A 20,861-nucleotide genomic window follows, 5' to 3' on the forward strand; every position below is an offset into this window, starting at 1 on the left:
TCTGTTTACCGTATACATAGATATGATTTACGTTGTACTAACAAATCGTTCAATTTTTTTTTGTTTGTCAAGGACATGTCAACTTTGAAAACAATTTTTCACTCCATAGGAGTCGCTATTCAGTTGCACGCAAGTATAAGGCTCCGTTCACATGAAAAAATCTATTTTCTATTCGCGGTATCTTGTGATCACGGTCTGTGCCATGAATACCCCGCGGCGTAATTACTGGCAGCGCGAGCCAGCTACTTCCAAAGCTGTAATTAATTCTCGGCTGCGCTCGGAGTGATCACAAGATACCGCGAATAGAAAATAGATTTTTAGAAAATAGATTTTTCATGTGAACGGAGCCTAATACCAGCATGGTAGGCCTACAGCTTGCGCGCCTTGTGAACTGCCTCAATGATAAGACAGCTAAGTGAACACAACAATCGAATGAATAATTTAAAATGCGAAAATCTGAAGTAACGTTTTTTATGGCGCTATGCTTCACGCTTTAAGAAAAAATAATAATGAGCCTGCGTTATGAGTGCATAAACCATCACATAGAGACAAAAACTAGAATCCACGTGAGAACAAAACTGATATCAACACTGCCTGGGTTCAAAATAGTTACTTCGTGAGATGTGATAAGATTTGTTCCACGGCTTCCACCCCGCACTTTCCTCAGCGTCCCTGTGATCATGGCAGATGTGACCAAGTGCCCAGGCCAAGAGCGTGATGAAGGGATGTACGGGGGCGCGCAGTGATAAGCCCAGGAAAGACGAAGTCGTCGCACAGTCACAAGCAGATAGACCTGCGAGTCGTCATGGTAAGGAAGATTCACTCTATTCATTTTTTATATCAAAGTTTTTTTTATTGACATTTGGTGGCCAAAAAATTATTTACGATGTACAAATCAGTTCAGTGCATAATTTCCATCCTACAGTTTTTTTTATGAAAACTAAAATTGATATTGACTTCTCACCTGTGTGTACAAACGAAAATGTTAAAAAGTTCAAACCTATCAAATGGCGCATTGGTGAGTCTTGATTATTTACGGCGATTCTTGCTTGCGTGGGTTCTAGTTCCGTATTGAAGACAACTGCACATTATCTACGGTGAATACGGTGAAATTGATTTGCAAAATTGCAAAATATAATTTTTAAAGGTGAACTACATTAAAGTACATGTGAATAAAAAACAATTAAATTACAGAATGTTGGTTAAAAACGGAAATGCATTTGAACCATTTCGTTCCGGATCTTACTTGTGGAAATGGCATGATTTATTGATTGTGTTCAGCTGCGTATCGTCTTTTGAATGTTTCACGGAATTGTTTATCAGTTTAAATTTTAGATATTATTTACGTTTGTCTCATTACGCGTTAATTGAATTGCTAGTTTCAAATATTGGGCAAACGTATAAAGGGTAAACTCAGTAGAATATCGTTACTTAATATTGTGAAAAAAAAACTACCGCTTTTAGTGCTGTTGTAAAGAAATTTAACCTACTCTAAATAACTCCCTATCCTTTTACTCATTTGATACAGTTTTTATTATTATTAGCAAAAGTGTCAGTCGTTTACAATAGCGCAAAACCAATTGAATATACAGATGTATTATTCTTCTTCCCGTGTTGCTGGCGCTATACAATTCTCCGTCAAATTTAAGTAAAGACAACCACATGGATCTTAAATTTCAAAATATATCATATTCATAGTGAAAATTTATTTCTCTTCGTATTTCTTTGGCGTAAGATGTTGATGGTGGTATTTGCGTTGACGCTGTCCCTGGTGACAGGTCAGACAGCGGACTGGCAGACGCGGTACAATGAACTGAACAAGAAGGTGGACGCCCTGGCAACGCAGATTATGCTGCAGCAGCAGTTCTTGGAGGAAAAGACCAGAACCGAGGGTTCCTCTGGTATCAAACAGGTACGTAGTGGTAGTAGTTGTTGTTGTAGCAGTAGTAGTAGCAGCAGCAGTATATATGTAGTAGTAGTAGTAGTAGTGGTGGTGGTGGTGGTGGTAGTAGTGGTGGTGGTGGTGGTGGTAGTAGTGGTGGTGGTGGTGGTGGTGGTGGTGGTAGTAGTGGTGGTGGTGGTGGTGGTGGTAGTAGTGGTGGTGGTGGTGGTGGTGGTGGTGGTAGTAGTGGTGGTGGTGGTGGTGGTAGTAGTAGTGGTGGTGGTGGTGATGGTCCTGGTGCTGGTGTTAGTGTTGACAGCAGTTGCACTTCCGGTTTTGGTTCAAATTGTATGTATATATAGTAACTTAGAATTGAATATATTGCCCACGTTGAATTTATCCAAGTCGGTGCTTATCCGCGGTACAGCTATAGTATACATATCTATCGCAAATGAAGATATTATTGCCCGGCATCAAGTTTTAAAGAAAAAAGGAGCTCGCAATCGATAACAATCATGATGTTTTAACTATATGGAACACAAATTTATAAGGAACTTCTTCGTTGAAACAACACGATGAAATACAGAACTGACAAAATAAAAGATATTTTTCATCTATGAAGCTATTCGGCATTTTCCACATGTGCCACGTTTTTTTTTTCACTAAAAAAAACAATGATGCTTCACTTTCTTTATAAAGCTAAAAATAGACGTATAATGAAAAGAAATGGATACCAAAAATAAAACACAAGACTGTGTCTTTTTCAGTTACGCCATTTCCGTGAGGGCACTAGACCGTACCATTCGAATACTCACAGCGGGAGTTCTATTCTCTCCATGCATAACCATGCAAACTTGGACCGGACACCAGGAATGGGTACGTAGTATAGGAACAATATGATAAATAAACTATGAACAAAATGAATTTCTGACAGTGGCATTTAGCAGTTGAATTTTAATTGGTGTTATGGAATTGCCCCTATCCCTGTATTTTGACTGACGTTGTTGCAAAAAGTGGGAAGCTAAGCCCCCCTACCTCCACCTCATCCGGCTGCCACGTCTAGACTGCAGAAGGCTAAACTGCTACAGTATTTGTGTTATAATTCAACTAGAGGCGTTTTAGTAAATTTGCACTATTAAATAACCCTATCGTGCTATAATTAACGAATATATCAACACAAAATTACATAGCCTGGTTTGGCTGTTGGTTAAGCATAAAAAATATGGATCCTTACGTGTAGGTTTACGGTGGTAAATCATTGTTCATTTACGATCTCTCCCCCTATAATCATATATTTCTCTTATTCATCCATTTGTTCAGCCATGTATACATTAGTTAACATATCCATATCACACCACAGGTGAATTCATTGCCGTTTTGAACGGCCTCGAGTTCCGTACCCGCCACAACGATTACAAGGTAGTGATGCCACACACAAAGTCCATGAATTACCACTCGACCGAATCCATTCCGTTCCCTGACTTGCCGCCACAAGTGGTCGCCAAAAAGACGATCGACGACCAGATAAAAGAATTGCGCGAATTTTACAAGGCGTGGGCTCAGAGCAATTCCACTCATCGGGACTACAGGAATTATTTCCGACCAGCTCTCTGTTACCTGGAAGGAGCCTGGAACGTGAACAGTAAGACCATCAACGAACCTTTTGCCAGGTGAGATAGGGGCAGGTGATTTAGTAGTACCCTCCAAGAAATTAAATGTACATTATTTTTTCAATTTTAAAAACCTCAGTCGCATTTTGTGGTTGATTACCGTTCGGCATATGTCATATTTACAACATTTCAATTTCTTTAACTGTTAAAAAAATTAAAAGAAATTGAAAATCGACACCACGCATAGATCAGAGACCTTTGATGACCATTATGAAAATTATTTTAACTCCAACGTAGTGTCTTATACAACAGTAGGCCTACATACCGTTTTGAAGTTTGTATTATTCCGAACCACTCTGGTGAATTGCTTTCATTATTCACCAATTTTGGTTCCATATGAAGTTTGAAATTTCCCCTTTTCTGTCATAGTGATCGTCACTTTATTGACGCCACCACGTGGTTTGAGTTGTTCGAGAAAGCTCGGTTTACCGCTTACACCGGAAGGAAAGACGTGGCGGAGAATTATGCTTTCCTGCCTACAGCTATTCTGGTGAGCTGTCTTTGGCATTACATTTCAATTATATTTAAAACGCGTTTTTTTTCATCAAAGTTTATATTATGAGTCAATTGTTATTCGTTTTACCTTTTATATCTTTCACTCGGCTTTGATAAATCTTGGGCCTTTGCTTTAAATGTCGTAGTTTTACATGTATACAGTATATACATTTATGGTTTGACAGGTAAAAAACACTTATTCGTTTATTACTTATTTATTCCTTATCGTCCCATCATGTTGGCATGTAAAACATGAGTCGTTTCTCTTAGTCCAACGAGTGACCAATTCCGGTTACTTTATACCCGCTGTTTATCGTTGGTGTGGTTTTTTCATTCTAGGAAATGAGGAATGGCACTCTCCCCGTATTTGCCCAGTGGAGTTATCGTATTTTGTGCCATCCCGTCAAACGACACATACCGCTCTCTTTCTTCCGTCCCGTGGATGACGTGCACCTGCGCATCCCCTACAAACACAGAACTGACCAAATGCCTTCACAACGTTACACAAGGTATGTTGAGCAGACATTAAAGAAGCATTTGAAGTCAATTTTTACATAAAGCCTGACCAAATGCCAACACGTATTTCAACTGGCAAATAAGTACCAAAGAGCATCGTTTCTTATTTCCCGAAAATTATATTTGAACGAGTATTTTCTTCCTTCTTACTGTGCGCTATGTATAATCCTCTGTGGTTTTTGGCAACTCATTTGAATTACTGCGCTCGTAGCAATAATACACAATACGCTTTCTCTCTCTCTCTTTCTCTTTCTCTCTCTCTCTCTCTCTCTCTCTCTCTCTCACACACACACACACACACACACACACACACACGGATATATAACGTGTCACGGTATTGTCTGTAGGTTCCAGCTAGACCCCAGAGGGAACTCTTGGAAAAACGGAGACGGGTTCACCACCAGGGAGACCGGATTTTTGGACGAAATCATGGCTGAAATCCCAGGTATCTTAAAAAAGAAATATCAACAACTTCTGTTCTGCTGTACATGCGAATTAATAAGCCGGTGTATTTTGTTTGTTTACTGTCTCTGTCACTGCTTCATAAAATGTCATTAATTAGGCAGCTAGCGTAAAAAATCTACTCGCAGCCCCGTTTTTCTCACCACTGCCTTGACTTAGGGTGTTTAGCCTCTTAAGGAATTCTCTTTTCCATCGGCAATTCTTGTGTGCAAATGCCAATAAAAGATGAGGGTAGCTATCTAGATCTGATACTTGGGATGAGATTCCCTTCGGCAGTGCAAGGCGATTTATTAGCTGACCATTTGCGAGAACACCGATGGGAGTCGAGTGTGGAGAATAAGAGGATCTGGATTTGTTAATTTTTGGCTTGCAATTTCTTTTAGGTAAGAACAATTATCCTGGTAAAATTACTGACGAGATGTTCGGTTACCCAGTTTATTCCAGAACGGCAACTCCAAAAAACCCGGGAGAGCCAGTAAGTTGTACCTCATATTTATTAGCAGAGAGCCAGTAAGTTATCCATTTATTCGATTATACACTGTATACTATTATACATGCTTAAGAGTGGCATCATTCTCACAATTTTGGATTCTTTTTCACTTAATGCTTTTTTTAAATTTAGTTGAATACTGCTTACTACCACCGTTGGTACAAGATAAAAGCTGGCAATAATTATCACCTTAAACTGCGCAGTGGCTCTGACACCACCGTTTTTATGGCGCAAACGACATCGCCGAAAGTGGCGCCAATGAGGATGTCACACTGCACGGTTAGTAACTCTCTATTGCTCTCTTTCTCTCTCTCTCTCTCACACACACACACACACACACACACACACACTTCTTTCAGTTTAATGCTCATGTTTTCAATTTCTGTAATTGAAATTGTTCAAAAAAACGTTTTTTGATTTTTGGTATTGCACTTCGAGTTGTGCAAGGAACAGACTGCTGGGAAAATGTCAGACAAGATACCGGTATCTCGACATGCATCGTGTTTCATTTCCAGGGAAGCGGAAAATACAAGAAATGCAAGGACTACGTGCAGCGCTGGTCATATGCAGTTCCCTTGGAGATCATCTGGTTGCACCCCCTCATGAAATGGAACCCCTATAACCTCGCCATTAAGAGTTTCAGGGACAACAGTATCTTTTCTGGCGGCAGAAATGGCGGGCTGACTGCGGCAAAGGCTTATAACGGAACTAGACGTACGTATATTTTTTACTGCTATCACTTTTACAGCTAGGTAAAAAGAAAGTGCGTTGCATCAAGGAGAGCTTTGCCACGTGGACAACATCGTATCGTAAATAAAACGTTGAATTTTGACTGACGAAAGGTCGTAATGAATCAGACACCAAATAAACAGAGCTAAGCATATTATCATTTATGTATGAATTAAGTGACTTGGACATTCTGATACTGATGCTGATATATTTGTTGTTTTCTAGTAAACGGCTATTACTACCTGACTCCGGAGTCGTTCTTCGCAGGCTCCGACAGTGACGACAAAGACCCAGCGGACACTGCTAAAGATGTCGTTGGCGTTTTGGATCAAAAAGGAAATGTCAGGTATGCCATAACACGCTTTACATCTTTCCCCTCGTGTTTTTTTTTTTTCTTTTTTCTTTTTTTTTTTTTTTTTTTTTTTTTTTTTGGGGGGGGGGGTTAAAAAAACATATGAAAACCACTATTTAGGAGGCCAAAAAAAGTCTTCCGAATTCGGAAGTCTGATTCTTAGATGTTTTTCTAGTCTACAGTCCAAACGGACGACAAACGGGCAATCCGTTTTAAAATGTCGTTTCCAAGTTGAAAGTTTCTGCTTTAATTTACTTTCGCTTCAAATAAGCTATGCTAATTAGAGAACGGGTTGCACGTAGCACTGTGTTTATTAATTATGACATTGATCTGACATTTTTCTGACATTTTTCTGGTGCGGTTTACTTGCAGGAGAGTAAAGGCATCGGGTGTCCGTATCACCCTTCCAAACATAGAAGGCGTTGGCAGCTTACGCCAGCGTTACCCTATTCCACCCATCTTCGCTGAGGGTAACAGCGCCTTCAAAGAGGTCGCTGCACTCAGGGATATCGTCATGGAACGCAGCAAGTACGTATCTGCATGTTAACACCAGCAGGTTTAGCAAGCAGTACATTTCAGTTATATTATACAACACTCAACACTAGGAAAAAAAAAAAGATCCGGATCTCAACTAACTGTGTTGTCATCCCGCAAGCATGAACGCATTTTTTTTCTAGTTTTATGTTCTTACCGAAAAATCGATTCAAGCATCCTCTTGAATCTTAACTCTACAACCAGCTCTCAATAAGAACTGGTTGCATTTTAGTCTGCATTAGCATTTCTAAAATATGCTTGAATTTGAGGTGACACATTTCGAAAAACATGGTCTATTTACATTTTGTCACTTATAGATCTGGATAGGCTAATAAGAGAACTAGAAGGTAAAATAGGGATAAAATTCAGTTTTTTGCCATCATACCTCATCCAGAACACCGAAACTGCATTCTATTTTTCTTTATAGGTATTCACGCATTTTTATTGAGAGGTAAGCGAGGGACATTGCTGCAAAGACTAAATGCCAGACATGATCAGGTTGAAGAGGATCAGAAGAAAAGAACATTTTTTCCTTATTTGAAAAAACACCTTAATTTTCTTACCTGATATTTGCAGAAAATGTATAAAAATGGTCTGCACATTTCTTGAAGGGAATTAACATTTGGCTCAAAAATGAAATTACAAACAAGTGATACAATAAACATCATTGTCAACATAAAGATAAAGCAAAAAATGATTCTTGGGATTCAGTGATACAAAATATGGGAAAAAACATCCTCCTTGTGGAATAACGTTATTTCGATTAAAATCAAAATGGCACACCAAAGGTTTTACCAAACTATAACAGATACAAAAACAATCAATGGATTATCTGCAAAGTTTTATCCTTTGCTACATGGTCCACTGGGGCCGTAGCAATGGTCTGAAGGTTCAATAGTCCAAAGGTTCATTGGTCCGAATATTCACTATAGAACCTTCGGACCAATGAACCCTTGATTACAAAACTGATGAAAATGTTTCCATTTTTCGGGCCAATGAACCTTTGGACCAATGAACTTTTGAACTACTACCATGGCCCCAGTCCATTCCTGTGGGTTCCCCCCCCCCCCCCCCCCCCCCTCAAAAAAGTCAACAAATTCTGCCTATAACATTCAGTCAAATAGAGGTGAAAACAATGCTCCTGGCTGAGGAAAGAAACTCACTCACTGTGGAAGAAATGTTAACTGACATATTTGTCTGCTCCTTCAAAGTTTTTTTACTTCTTCTGCTCTTTTTTTCCAGTTGAAGAAACATCACATTAGTATATGAATGGAATAAGAGTTTTCCTAGACTTTGGGTATGTCTTGTAGTTATCCAGGTACCACTTCTGGGTTAAAATGGCACACACTGCTTGGTTCAGCAATACAAACACAAACACACTCCATACAGAGATATTACGCAACCCAACCACAGTGGCAAAGGCCAGGTATATGATAATCTCCATAAGATAGTGAGGACTCGATACATATTCAAACAGACCTCCTCGGGGTATGCGGTGAGCATAATTACGGACTTTCCCTGAAATTTTAACAAAGAAATATGTCATTGACAAGCACATACAGTAATGTTGCATGTTTTCTATATACTTTGAAGCTAATCACAGTTGATGAAAATTCCAAATTCAATAGCAAAATGGAATGTTCCACTGTAGAAAAAGCAAACTGAATGAAATAATCATCAATGGTGATTTCATAATTTCGAGCATTGAATTTTGTCCATGTTTCAAGAATAAAACTATAAACTTTTTTGTCATCAACCTTACCATACATACTTTAAAAAATAATTTTTTGCACTGAAATAGCTCCCAAGGTAATTTACCAGTGCACTAATACTTGTACTATACAATATCTTACCCTCTGTCTTCCGAAGGTTAGCAAATGTTACATGTGCCACTTGATGTTGCCATGAGGCTAAAGCAAACATAATTACCCCCACTATGTGGTACCATGTTATGAACCCAGGGTGGACATGTTGCACTGTAAAATAATATGAATAATATTGCCTTATAAAATGCTAGGTACATAATTAAAGCAAACTGAAGGACACAGTATGATAAAAAACATATTTTAATCAGTAAAGCTCATACAAATTCACATAAACACACACATCTACAGTCAAATTAATGCCCCAATCCCACAGACCCAATTCTGCAGGGATTCTCGCTGACTGCAATCAGCTTACCTGAATGACATGCCCCCTACTGGTGTTAATCAAAACACAGAAAAACTGGTTATTATACAAGTAAGTTGGAAAGAAGACGAAGAATGTCATTCAGTTAAGCTGATTGCACTAAGCCAGAGCCCCATCAGAGTTGGGTCGATCTATGTAACCCAATGGTTTCTATGGAAATGGGGTCTCACTCAAACCAGCCTTATACTTGCACATGTATATATCATAATGACTAAGATGAAGATTTCTTACAAGGAGCTGTGTTGAGGCTGGGTGCCTCACTAAGCACTGTCCAACCAAAGGTAATGTAGAGATAGAAGCCCAGAAGAAAGTGGAGCAGGTTCATGGTAGACTTGGAGTACACGCTGATGAAGTAGCATTCGTAGAGACGGCGCAGGTCCTGGATCAACATCAAACTGATACAAAGAAGAGTGCCCAATGCATCTGAAAACAGATTCCAAAATGCAATAACAACAATAAATGACCTTCCTTTTATCAAATGTAACAACCAAGTAATTAGAATGCATCACTTTTTGCATATTTTCCTTGGACTTGGACTGATCAAGTGCTAACCTATTTTCATTTTTGACTCTCAGTAGTTAAATCAAAGAATATTCCGATTTAAAATTTAAGTGTGTATATAGTGTGTATGTCTGTGTATGTGTTGCTTCTTAATTATTTCATCAAACAAGTCTGCTCAACAAATCCTTACATCTGTTGATTACGGAAAATATCCCTTACGAAAAAGTCCTATAGGATCCTATAAGATCCTATACGATTCTATAGGAAATTAGCCCAATTATCTATAGGATCTTATAGGATCTTATAAGATCCTATAAGATTTCATTAGGGATATTTCAGAAAACTACTGTATATAAGAGGGGTATATCAAAGCTCCCCCCTCCCCCCATCCATGCCCTCACCAGTGGTGACCTGCTCTGCTGACACTGCACTAACAACTTGTTGGTAAATTGCTGGGGGTGGCACACCAAACACATATGCCTGTACTGCTAAGGCAAGGTGGGCAGAGTTAGCAACTATGCCCACTGCATAAAAGTAACGAAAATAGCTGGAAAATTAAAAAAAAAGTCGTAATCAGAAGTGGAGAACTAGACAGCAATAACGAAATAGCTGGAAATTGAAAAAAGTCTTAATCAGAAGTGGAGAGCTAGACAGCAATATCAACTGGCATACATACATTAATTATACTTGCATGAAAACAGACATCAAATAAAAAAATGAAAGGTACTGGTTAAAAGAAAGTTTCATCATAGGTGATCGACGCCATCGGCCGCAATGTGGAAACAAACCTTTTGGGAATCTCTAAATAACGCATAACTGTCCATTCATTTCTTTTCCCTCTGCTTTTCCCATACAGCAGGGTATCTTGCAAAATTTGTGGCAACTTTATGGTGCTATTCTGTACTAAACCTAGCACGAAAATAACGACTGCAAAGACCAAATACAGGTAGGCCAAGACAGACACCGCCATTGTTTACAGTATAATCGGTGCACAGTATGATACCCTTTTACATGTGGCGTGCTGAGCAACAGTGAGTACTTTTTTCCAATAATAATGTGACATGTATAATATCTTCATCGTTTTTCTCTGAAAAGAATTCAATCAATCTTATATAAGATGGCGCACCCTAAACTATTGTCTCTCTTCCTAAAATTCTGATTTAATTATTATAGTCTAATGGTAAAAAAACGACAACGTACGTGGTAACGTCAAAAACTTTCAATTGGCACTTCTGTAGTCCCCACCCACAAAGACATTGATCAGTAACTAAATATCTCAGTTCTCATAAAAATGCAGAATAAAGAGTAATAGAGTGGAGCGGGGGAATACTGCAAAAGGGACAAACCGTCAACGTTTATTTGAAAAACAAGAATTAAACCTTCCTAGTTTCTAAATTCTAACCAAGGCTTTAGTATCTCTACAATATGACTGATTCATATTATTGTCTATATTATAATGTTTAGATCCAACGTTGTAGATGAAAGTGTTTGATCATGCATGTTACATATTAACAGGAGAACAATGAGCAACCCAGAGCAGCAGCTTCACAAGGCTGTGAGAGAAAATAACCAGACAGAAGTAGAAACTTTAATCAACCAAGGGGTCAGCATTGACTGCCTCTTTTACAATTGGACTCCCCTAATTTTAGCTGTACAACAAGGTAAATGACAAAAGTTTTCAATAAAAAAAATTTGTGATGTAATGACAATGGTAAATAAACTAATAGATAAATAAGACCAAAATATTCTTTGTTAGCATAAACATAATGAATATATTTAAATCTCCCAATTTTGGTTAAAGCAATATGCTTACTCCTGTATGGGTTTATATTACATTGTATATGACCATAGAATGTATGTGTGAGCAGAGAATGCATAAGGTGTATACTATTCAAATTAAGTTTGCAGTAGATGACGCATTATTATTGTAATTTAAATCTTCATAGTCTAGAATCAAGCCAGCTGAATATTTTCAAGATTAGATTTTACTTTTTTAACATTTATTGCTTCTTATTTCAGTCCTCTTTTTTAATTTTTTTTTTATCTCAGAATTTAGAATTTTGTTTAAAAGCACTTACATACAAAAATAGCATTTTTATCGGTAATGGCATTTATTCACAGTAATATATATATATATATATATATATATATATATATATATATATATATATATATATATATATATATATATATACATGTAATATAATATAATAGGGCATGACCAGCTGGCACTTTGGCTGATTGACAAAGGATGCAACATCCATTACAAGGATGAAAAAGGAGTGTCAGCTTTTGAAGAAGCAGTAATAAACAACAGGTTGGAGGTGTGTATGACCTTCGATTTTTTTACATTGCAATATCACTTACTATGTTTTGAATTGGAAGTTTTAGTACATGGATCAGCACTTTCTAATTCTGCAAACATTGCATTGAGAATGAAACAATTAATATATGGCGCTTTGATTTAATGAATTGATTCCCATGCATTTTTCCTACCTGTATCAAATCACTTTTTCATTCCAGTAGTCAAAGTTGTATATTGTGTATTTGACCAAATAAGATAAAAAATTTTAACAAAATAAATGACCTGAAGATAACTTATTCCAAAGCAGAACTGTTGAAAAGATTGTTAGTCTAAAGCTCACTAAAAGAGGCATTCACTGTTAAGAACATTGCTGTTAACTGAGATCAAGTGTCCTGGACATTCATACATGTACCAAAGAATTCTTTGGCCATTACACCTTCAAACTATCAAGACACAGCTAACTTTTGCAGCCCAATTTATCTAAATCAAGAGTATTACCTTACAGCCAAAATTAAGATAATGTTACCTGAAAAGTGCTTGACAATGTGTATAAGAAATAAAAGATGAATGTTTACAATTAATGTTTACAATGTAGGTGATAAAATCTCTGGCCCAGCATGGCATTGATGTCAACCAGAATTTGATATCACAACAGAGTGCACTGTGTTTTGCTGCAGAAAAAGACTTAAGGGACATGACAAAGATACTGATTAATAGTAAGTGTTATTGTATTGTCTGTTATACTTAACTTTATATCTTTATTAATAAACATGATGAATTTCATGGTGCCTCTCACTGTAACTTACATTACATCAATAATATGATAAAGCAGGATGTATATGTCACAAAAGTGAAATAAGAAGCCACTCTGATTGATAATTATTCAATGTGCACTATGCTTAATATAGTTTACCTGCTGCATTTAAGAAACAATTACATTTGAATGCACGGTTGCAATGCATGACTTATGGTGTAACTGTGCCTATCAAGTTATGTACAAATACCATTTCTTAAAGCTTGTTATTTATATTTATCATTGCAGACAAAGCAGATATGTTCCTGTGTAATAAACAAGGAGAGACTCCACTTCATATCAGCATTAGAAACGGGTATGGCCAGATGGTCAAGCTTCTGGTCGATGCCCCCCAGGGGCCACAGTTAGTGGACAGGGCAGTGGCAGATAGCAGCAAGCTCTCACCACTTATGCTGGCCATTATTAATGAAGAACACAATATTGCTCAGGTGCTAATCAAGGTGATTAATACTGTTTTATAGAATTAAGAGTGGAATAAAAATACCAGTTTGCCATTTTTCCTTAAATTGATGAAACATCGGTGCTAAATTATTGTAAACAGATATACTGGATAGCTCTTTCTTGTGTAATTTTGTATTAGTTGAATCCCTGCTCTGTGACACATTAGGATAATTTTGATCTGTCCCTCTTTTAAAATACTTAAAAGCTGCCTACCATTTCCTCTTTCCATATTTTTAGGCAAAATGCAGTTTGAATGCACAAGACAGTGATGGGTGGACAGCTCTAATGCATGCTGTGAGTCATAATAGTGAGGATATGGTCAGATTGCTGCTCAAATCCAGGGCAGACACCAGGGTCTGCAACAACGAAGGCAGGACTGCCCTACAAGAGGCAGAAGAAAATGAGGAGGATGAAATCATTGACTTACTAAAGAATCATCGATAGTGCACCCCAAGCCTGGTCCACTCTTGAAAACAGTTGTCATAAGGGGTCATTCTGGCAACTTTTTAATTTTGAAAACTTAACTATAAAACGTTTTTAAAAATTTATTATTATGCTGTTCAAATGCCAAAACTAAATAAGTATTTTTGCAACTTTATATGTACCTACATATAAAATACATACCAAAGAATAATGGGCATAACTTGTGCTGTGGATTATTGGATTATTTTTTATTTAAATAAGTTAACTACATTTTATTATATTTTTCTTTTCACTTCTTAAAATAAAGACAAAATAACTTTATTATTAATGCAAATAACTTTATTCATGGGCATTTGCTGCATTTTTTTATGTAAGACAAATGTAATTTTTGATTCCGTTATTCTTCCTATCAGATAATCACCATTAACCACATTAAGATTTTCATTTAGTCAGTGTTCATAGCTCAATATGTCAGTGTTCATATCTCCAAAGTCATTATATATAATACTCAATGTGTCTGTCTTCAAATGAATTAAATCTAATCTACTGCTTACAACAATACTAAATAATATCATAAACAACACAAAAACGCTTCAATATAAAGGCAATGCAGATTTTAAAATGCGTAAAGTACCAATTTTAAAGAATGCACTGTGACATAACTGTATCTGTAAATCGGGACACTTTTTCATAATTCTGCTGAATGAATTGTGACATTCCAGAATTGTCATTTCTTTTTGACAAATTTTCCCATGTTTTCCTCCACCACCTGTCTCGCCAAGACTGGGTCTGCTCTACCCTGTGTTTGCACCACTATTGCTTTATGAAAGCCACACTCCCGATATCCTTTCTTGTGATTTTTTACCTTAAATAGAATAATAAAAATAAGGTGTTATAATTGACTTAATTTTAATTAAAAAAGCTTATTTTAACTTGAAATTAGAATGGAGGTAAATACGGATAGATGCAAGAGACAGGATTAGATGAAAAGTATAATACTTTCTTACGTGATAGTTGAAGTTACATTAAAAAAGTTCAATTATGGTCATGTCTCAATCTATGACAAAAAAGACATTTCTTCTTTCAGAAAACCATACCTTTTTAGGAGATTCGGCCATTAGTTTTTTGCAATGTTCTTCTATCAATGTTTTATCTGTTATTATCCACCAATCTTCTTCATCCACCATTTGTTCTGCGGGCCTGTTGTCTGCCGCCTCAAAATATTGAAGAAAAATGTTCCTTGCAACTTGATATGTGATGCGTTTGCTGCACAGCAAGTCCACAGTGTCTCCAAATTTAACAATGTCAACAGGGCTAAAATATACCAAAGAGAGCCATTAAATCATTTTATCTGGAGTGAATTTAGATGGTGCCATTGGCTGAATTAGTAATGGTCAAGCATTTGTCTTTTAGCCCCTGAGGCAGTACTGTCTTAACTTCATTGGCTATAAACCTGAAACAATCACTGTTGGAGCTTAGAGTTTTTTCACAAGAAATGGCAAAATGTCAGTTTTGATTTCTACTCAAAGTTGATGCAAGGTAAGGCTGCAGTTTGGGTAGGGCTGGGGGAGAAAAAATGTGTCAATTAGTTTAAGGGACATCACAAAGCATTAACCAAAGGATATTCCCACAAAAATTTACAGTTTGCCATCTTTTAAAATTTTGCCAAAAATGAATACAAATTTAATTTTATCATTATATTGGTAACATGAATTCAGCTTTACCTTTTATCTACAGGGATCTTGTGTTCATTTGTGAACGAGAGCAATATTGAAAATAAAAGGTGGTACACAGTAGAAATATCACGGGTTGTGTCTGCATTCATTACTGCAGTGAAGAAGTCTTCTGTGCCCTCTGAGGTCTGAAAGGAAAAAACAAACCAATATTTTGTCACCATCAACTTGGATCCATTCTTTAGCTGGTGTGTGAAAAGTTGAGCTAAATCAGTTCATGGGCTTGGCACTGTACAATGAAAAATTTTCTATGTAAAAGCTTTTGGGAGAGAGAATCATAAGTGTAAGTTAATTTAAGGCAATACCGTTCGTCTCTTGAGAACTTAACAATATTGAAACTGAGCAAAAGACAGGGAACTCTGAATCCAGAATGTGTGTAAAATTAACTCTTTTTGTTTGTTGTTGACCGTTTCAAACTTTATTCATGAAAATGCACTTTAAACTAACTTGGCCACATTAAGCAAAACAAAATGCTTGTTGATACCAATACAACTACAGATAAATATTGCCACTTTAGAAAAAAAAACATTTACTAAGTCTAAATGTTCTTAAGCCAAGACATTATCTCTTCCTACTTACCAACATTACCTGACAGTGTTCAAGTGATAATCCATATTTTGCCTGCAGTGCCAATCTTCGTTCCTCAGGAGTTGCAGCCATAGAACTCCTGATCTCATCAACATTGATCACCTGATCAGGTGACAGGTCTGACGGCAGAGTCTGGTTGTCGTATATTCGTAGAGGAGGGAGGTTTGGCTCTGGCATGAAACGATAGTCGTGCACCTTTTCCTTGTCTCTCATAGATATTGTTTCCCTGGAGAAATATTTATGAATAAACGTATACCTGTGTGATGATGAAACTTACATCTTCCAATTTTGGATTAGAAAAAGTAACAACATGACAATAACCAAAGATTCAGTAATATTCTACAACATTTGACCATTTGTAAATGTCAACAACTGATTATATTTTAAATATATTTCTGATTGAAAATGAGATGATAACAAAAAAAAAATATCACAACGCTCATGAGGCTGTCCAACAACTGTCACCAATTTCACACCAAATGGTGTTAATATCCTTGATAAAGATGTTTCTACATCACAAACATACAGTTACATATCAAAAGAAGTCAACTTACACATTTTCTGCATCAAAAGCTCTTGTTTCGTTGGCTATTTTTTCACCTTTTTCTAAAAGTGATATATGCCTGCTGAATTCATATTCTAAAAAAAAAACAGATAAAAGCCCATTGACTATGAAATCTTTCTATAGTATAGGCGAAATGACAAAAAGACAAAATACTTTAATGAAATATATTTTTTTAAATACACAGTGTATAGAATGATAATTTCACTTTCTTATCAAGGATATGGACATCTAAATACCTAAAGAAAAAAGATGAGGTACGACACCTAAGCAGAAAAGCAGTGAAATTTTACAATAACATAAAAAATTCTGCCACAGACAAAAAACCAGAAAATGCTCAAAAGGAGAAATATATCTTCCTCCCTTCTATAATATTTTTTAACAGAAAATACCATTACTGTAACAACAACTTTGTCATCCTTTTCACCAAAAAAGGTGTATCTCTCCCAAATATAAAAAAAGTTACAATATCCCTACTGCCAAAGTTACAATAACAGCTTCTTCCAACAACATCTAAGATCGACATCTAAGATCTCAGTGCTTCACAATACACCTTTTTTTTTACCTCCACAGTTCAGTTCTTGTTAGCAGAAAATACTATTGTAACTAACTGTAAATGCATAGCACAACTGATGAAATCCTTAGTGGGATATGTGCTGCCATCTAGAGGACATACCAATAGCCTTGGCCACACCCCTGATGCTGTTGACATTCTTGATCTCCACCCTGACCCCTGTGCTGATTGGCTCCCCTACCTTGTTGACTGACACAGTGGCATCCACCCTCATTGCTCCCTCTGGAACAAATAAAAATAAGGGAGAGTCCTGTACCTGCATAAGGCATTATGCATTACTTCCTAGATGAAAGTGGACTTTTTTACAATCTGGAAAATGCTAGTGCCAAAAGCATGCAACTGTATACATGGATTTAGGGGGATAAAAGATAACACAGATCTGGATAAATCCATATGACTTTCATCTCTTATTATTAAAAAAATCCAAGGGAAGATAAAGAATTTTAGGCAAACTCAAACATTGACTGAGAATTTAAATCAACTATATACCATCAACAAAAATTTAAAAAATTCATATTTCCTGTGGACTCAGAAGGCTACCTAAACCTGACCCTTACATGCTTGCAATATGCAATGACAGGTTGACCTTGAACAATTCCACTTACCTGCCATCACCCCACTACAAGCCCCTATGGTTGTGAGGATCAATTGTAACTCCTTTACAAAGGCAGCAGCTTCCTCACCTGAACGGAAGTCAGGCTCTGTTACAATCTCCATTAGGGCCATACCTAAAGTGTAAAAAAAACACAATTACTAAATTACTACACATGAATGTAAAAATAAAAGACATTCAAAACCTGTGTCACTTTACAAAAACATATGTACTGAAAACAATTATACCACTTAATTAAGTTTATTTTATAATCAAAGATGTTATCATACATAGCTCCCAGTGAATCCTCCAAGAATAACAAGAGTCTTGTTCTCAATGTCCCTTTGGTGACCTCAACATGCAATTTGCAATGAATTACAAGTGTGATGCTAATACCAATCTTTGTCACTACCATTATATTTATCTTTGAACGTATGGACATACAGCATCACTGTGGAAAGATCACCCCCCTCTACTCAGAAACCTTACGCACCGGCTCTGTTCAAGTCAATCAAACTCATGTTCTGTTCTGGGTCTTGTAGACTCTTGCCACTATCCTGTTCTAATTGGATGTGGTGAATCCGTGCTGACAGCTTGGTTGGTGATTTCATGTCATTCGCTACAAAAAAATAATAGGGTATCTCCCCTTTTTCTGCCAGGGGCTGTCTCTGTTGAGTAATTTGATAACCTTGCTGAAAACAGAATAAGTTATTTGTCATTTTTGTCTCAAGCCATCCAAGTCAGGTATGGAAGACTCATCTCACTATTATCCGTTCAGAAGGCTACCCCCACCCCTCCCCATAAGTCAAGTTAAGCCAAAATAAAGACAATCTGAATCTATCCCTAAAATCATCTACCACAAAGCATAATGTTTCAGATTCTTTAGTTAAATTTATTTAGCTGATATAAGGACCTGAAGGACATGGATTAAAAAAAACTACACGTGATCAAATTGTAACCTATAACCTATACAAATCTAAAAAAATGATAACTCAATTTCATAATATTATGACATTGTAACCCAAATTTTATGTAATAACTTTACAATAAACTGGCTGGAGAGAAAAAAGGAAAGCCAAAAACTACCTGGCACAGACCAATGATAAATGAATGGAATGAGATCAAAAGACAGAGCTCAGTGGTAGGGTATGATTATGACCATAAGTCTCCCAGGGAAGGAGGGAGGGAGGGAGGAAGAAAGTTAATGAGTAAATTAATGAGTAAGCATTGTAATAAGAAACAAAGATTTACCGGGAGATCAGCATAGAAGTAATGCTTTCTGTCAAATCTGGACTCCCTGTTGATGTGACAACCCAAGGCCAGCCCTGTCATCACGCCAATCTCTGCACATCTTCTGTTCAAGACCTATAAATGGGAAACATGCATTTGATATAAATAGATAACTGAACATATGACAAAGACTGGTGGCTGTATATCAACCCATTTATAAACATGAAATCTAATTCTTATTGTAGATTTAAAAGGAAATGCTAGTTATACAAGCCTACTATACACCTTTTTGCTTAAAACCCATAGACACTGTTATTTACCTTCCTGAAAAAATATAATGTTTAGGTAATGGCTGGGCAATAACAAAGTTACTTAGTTTGGAATCTCTTCTCTGTATAGGCATAGCAGGATGACCAAATAGTGCATATACGATGTAAAATCCTGTGGCTTAAAAATCATGAGTTTGAACCCCATTCCAACAAGGCTTTGTTGTCTCCATAGTTAACACATTTTACATCCAACCTCTTTCTTCACCCAGGGGTGTAAATGGTACAGATCAAGCATAGTTGTGATACAATACAATACTATACTTACAGGCAAAGTTCCAGGCAAAGCTGCATCAAGGAAGGATACCTGGTTGTTGACAGGTGCAGCAAACTGTGTGCCGGCACCAGAGAACAGCTTGCTGTGGGAAGCAATCTGTGCGTGGATTTCCAAGCCAACAACTGTCTCCCAGCCAGCCCTGGCATTCTGACTAAAGAAAAAAACCTTGACAAATATAATCGTTGCTGAAATGTTCTGTCTCAACCACCACTTTTATGGATTGGTGTATTTACTAAGCATGCTACAGTTACAGCAGAAGCCATTATGAAGACTCTCAGATTATCAAAAACTAATTTCAGGAATCAAACAAAGAGTTCCTCATTACACTTCGTCCTGAAAATCAAACTGTGTATTTACATGTGGTATCCTAGATATCTTGGAACCTAGTGTGTATATTTAGCGTGGAATTAATTTCGTTAGAATCAGTGTTAGAAATTAAGGCTGGACCATCTGCCTGGGGCAGACAACTTTCAGAACGGGCAGAGAAGTTTTCCCACCCGGCAGGCATTCTAGCCAGCTAATTCCCAAGATGGCTGAGCTTTCGGTTCAGCAACTTATTTTCCTAAGAGGCAAACACTGGTTGGAATAGTATACATTCCTATCTTAGCATTATTTCCATCAGTGAAATAATTTGATCTGTGCAATAAATGTTAATAAGTTGTGTTTTCTTTTGCCTGCTAGCACCAGTAGTACCGGTGGTTACACACAAACTGGGTAACTTACAGTTACAGTATGTAAGTTTTCAACGGTCCAGTGCAATGATCTCATAATGGCTGCATATTCATATCCAACATTGCATAAATATTGAACAGACAATGAAAAACCTTACCTCAATCTCTGCCCGTGATGCAGTGCTCTTGTAAGTGCTCTATAAACAGAGTACGAGCACTGAAAGTTGCTCGTAAATCTTCGATACCTTCCAAGCGTGTGAGACATGTGTAATCATTGCAATGGGTAAGTACTAACTATCGATATAACACAACAGGGCTTCCGGTGTGGGTTGAGTAGTTAGACTGAGAAAGGTAAACGGTGGGGTTTCTTATTACATTTGTTTTGAGTATGTCATACTTTGTATCACTAATCTGTACATAAATCGTGCTACTGCCTAAGCACTAACGACGCTGCAGCATTAATAAGGACCACAACTAACATTATATGTAGTCAGGGGTAATCCT

General features: G+C 37.0%; 4 protein-coding genes across 6 annotated transcripts; 2 read left to right on the forward strand and 2 right to left on the reverse strand.

Annotated features, from left to right (window-relative positions):
• The first annotated feature begins 653 nt into the window (after positions 1 to 653).
• LOC106178501 (uncharacterized) lies at positions 654 to 8,204 on the forward strand. Its single transcript, XM_013561709.2, has 13 exons — positions 654 to 808; positions 1,736 to 1,912; positions 2,650 to 2,758; positions 3,243 to 3,552; positions 3,922 to 4,042; positions 4,387 to 4,556; positions 4,911 to 5,008; positions 5,409 to 5,500; positions 5,648 to 5,794; positions 6,031 to 6,229; positions 6,470 to 6,590; positions 6,969 to 7,124; positions 7,558 to 8,204. The coding sequence occupies exons 1-13, from the start codon at positions 806 to 808 to the stop codon at positions 7,583 to 7,585; spliced, it is 1,731 nt and encodes a 576-aa protein (XP_013417163.2). The 5' UTR covers positions 654 to 805; the 3' UTR covers positions 7,586 to 8,204.
• On the reverse strand, positions 8,199 to 10,791 carry LOC106178503 (polyprenal reductase). Its single transcript, XM_013561712.2, has 5 exons — positions 10,610 to 10,791; positions 10,223 to 10,368; positions 9,552 to 9,743; positions 8,984 to 9,106; positions 8,199 to 8,648 (listed from the first exon to the last, which is right to left on the reverse strand). The coding sequence occupies exons 1-5, from the start codon at positions 10,789 to 10,791 to the stop codon at positions 8,389 to 8,391; spliced, it is 903 nt and encodes a 300-aa protein (XP_013417166.2). The 3' UTR covers positions 8,199 to 8,388.
• Positions 10,702 to 14,146, forward strand: LOC106178504 (uncharacterized). Its single transcript, XM_013561713.3, has 6 exons — positions 10,702 to 10,852; positions 11,337 to 11,482; positions 12,036 to 12,145; positions 12,722 to 12,842; positions 13,169 to 13,380; positions 13,619 to 14,146. The coding sequence occupies exons 1-6, from the start codon at positions 10,818 to 10,820 to the stop codon at positions 13,823 to 13,825; spliced, it is 831 nt and encodes a 276-aa protein (XP_013417167.2). The 5' UTR covers positions 10,702 to 10,817; the 3' UTR covers positions 13,826 to 14,146.
• Positions 14,122 to 20,683, reverse strand: LOC106178502 (glutamyl-tRNA(Gln) amidotransferase subunit B, mitochondrial). Of its 3 annotated transcripts, none has more exons than XM_013561710.3 (11): positions 20,516 to 20,683; positions 19,678 to 19,837; positions 19,105 to 19,218; positions 18,347 to 18,545; positions 17,867 to 17,989; positions 17,364 to 17,483; positions 16,680 to 16,764; positions 16,117 to 16,351; positions 15,529 to 15,665; positions 14,902 to 15,118; positions 14,122 to 14,669 (listed from the first exon to the last, which is right to left on the reverse strand). In XM_013561710.3, exons 1-11 carry the CDS (start codon positions 20,620 to 20,622, stop codon positions 14,532 to 14,534), a joined length of 1,635 nt encoding a protein of 544 aa, XP_013417164.2. In that variant the 5' UTR covers positions 20,623 to 20,683; the 3' UTR covers positions 14,122 to 14,531. The 3 variants fall into 3 exon arrangements, with proteins under 3 accessions (XP_013417164.2, XP_086864176.1, XP_086864175.1); XM_087008050.1 differs by having other exon boundaries at positions 16,126 to 16,351; positions 17,364 to 17,498; XM_087008049.1 differs by having other exon boundaries at positions 17,364 to 17,498.
• Between the last annotated feature and the right edge of the window lie 178 nt (positions 20,684 to 20,861).

Source organism: Lingula anatina, chromosome 3 (assembly GCF_051362555.1).
Source record: "Lingula anatina isolate TDL-2025a chromosome 3, LinAna3.0, whole genome shotgun sequence".
NCBI classification, from domain to species: Eukaryota; Metazoa; Brachiopoda; class Lingulata; order Lingulida; family Lingulidae; genus Lingula; species Lingula anatina.

What these genes read in the sequence shown, in the direction of transcription:
- LOC106178501 (XM_013561709.2), top strand. An exon ending in GTTCCTCTGGTATCAAACAG is followed by an intron (nt 1,913 to 2,649) that starts GTACGTAGTGGT and finishes TGTCTTTTTCAG; the next exon opens with TTACGCCATTTCCGTGAGGG. An exon ending in AATCATGGCTGAAATCCCAG is followed by an intron (nt 5,009 to 5,408) that starts GTATCTTAAAAA and finishes AATTTCTTTTAG; the next exon opens with GTAAGAACAATTATCCTGGT.
- LOC106178503 (XM_013561712.2), bottom strand. Translation starts at nt 10,791, where the DNA reads ATGGCGGTGTCTGTCTTGGCCTACCTGTATTTGGTCTTTGCAGTCGTT. An exon ending in TATTTAGAGATTCCCAAAAG is followed by an intron (nt 10,369 to 10,609) that starts GTTTGTTTCCAC and finishes TTAATTTTCCAG; the next exon opens with CTATTTTCGTTACTTTTATG. An exon ending in TAACCTTCGGAAGACAGAGG is followed by an intron (nt 8,649 to 8,983) that starts GTAAGATATTGT and finishes TTAAAATTTCAG; the next exon opens with GGAAAGTCCGTAATTATGCT.
- LOC106178504 (XM_013561713.3), top strand. Translation starts at nt 10,818, where the DNA reads ATGATACCCTTTTACATGTGGCGTGCTGAGCAACA. An exon ending in GACAAAGATACTGATTAATA is followed by an intron (nt 12,843 to 13,168) that starts GTAAGTGTTATT and finishes TTATCATTGCAG; the next exon opens with ACAAAGCAGATATGTTCCTG. An exon ending in TTGCTCAGGTGCTAATCAAG is followed by an intron (nt 13,381 to 13,618) that starts GTGATTAATACT and finishes CCATATTTTTAG; the next exon opens with GCAAAATGCAGTTTGAATGC.
- LOC106178502 (XM_087008049.1), bottom strand. Translation starts at nt 20,622, where the DNA reads ATGTCTCACACGCTTGGAAGGTATCGAAGATTTACGAGCAACTTTCAG. An exon ending in CTTTGCCTGGAACTTTGCCT is followed by an intron (nt 19,219 to 19,677) that starts GTAAGTATAGTA and finishes TCCCATTTATAG; the next exon opens with GTCTTGAACAGAAGATGTGC. An exon ending in GGGTGTGGCCAAGGCTATTG is followed by an intron (nt 16,765 to 17,363) that starts GTATGTCCTCTA and finishes TTTTTTTTTTAG; the next exon opens with AATATGAATTCAGCAGGCAT.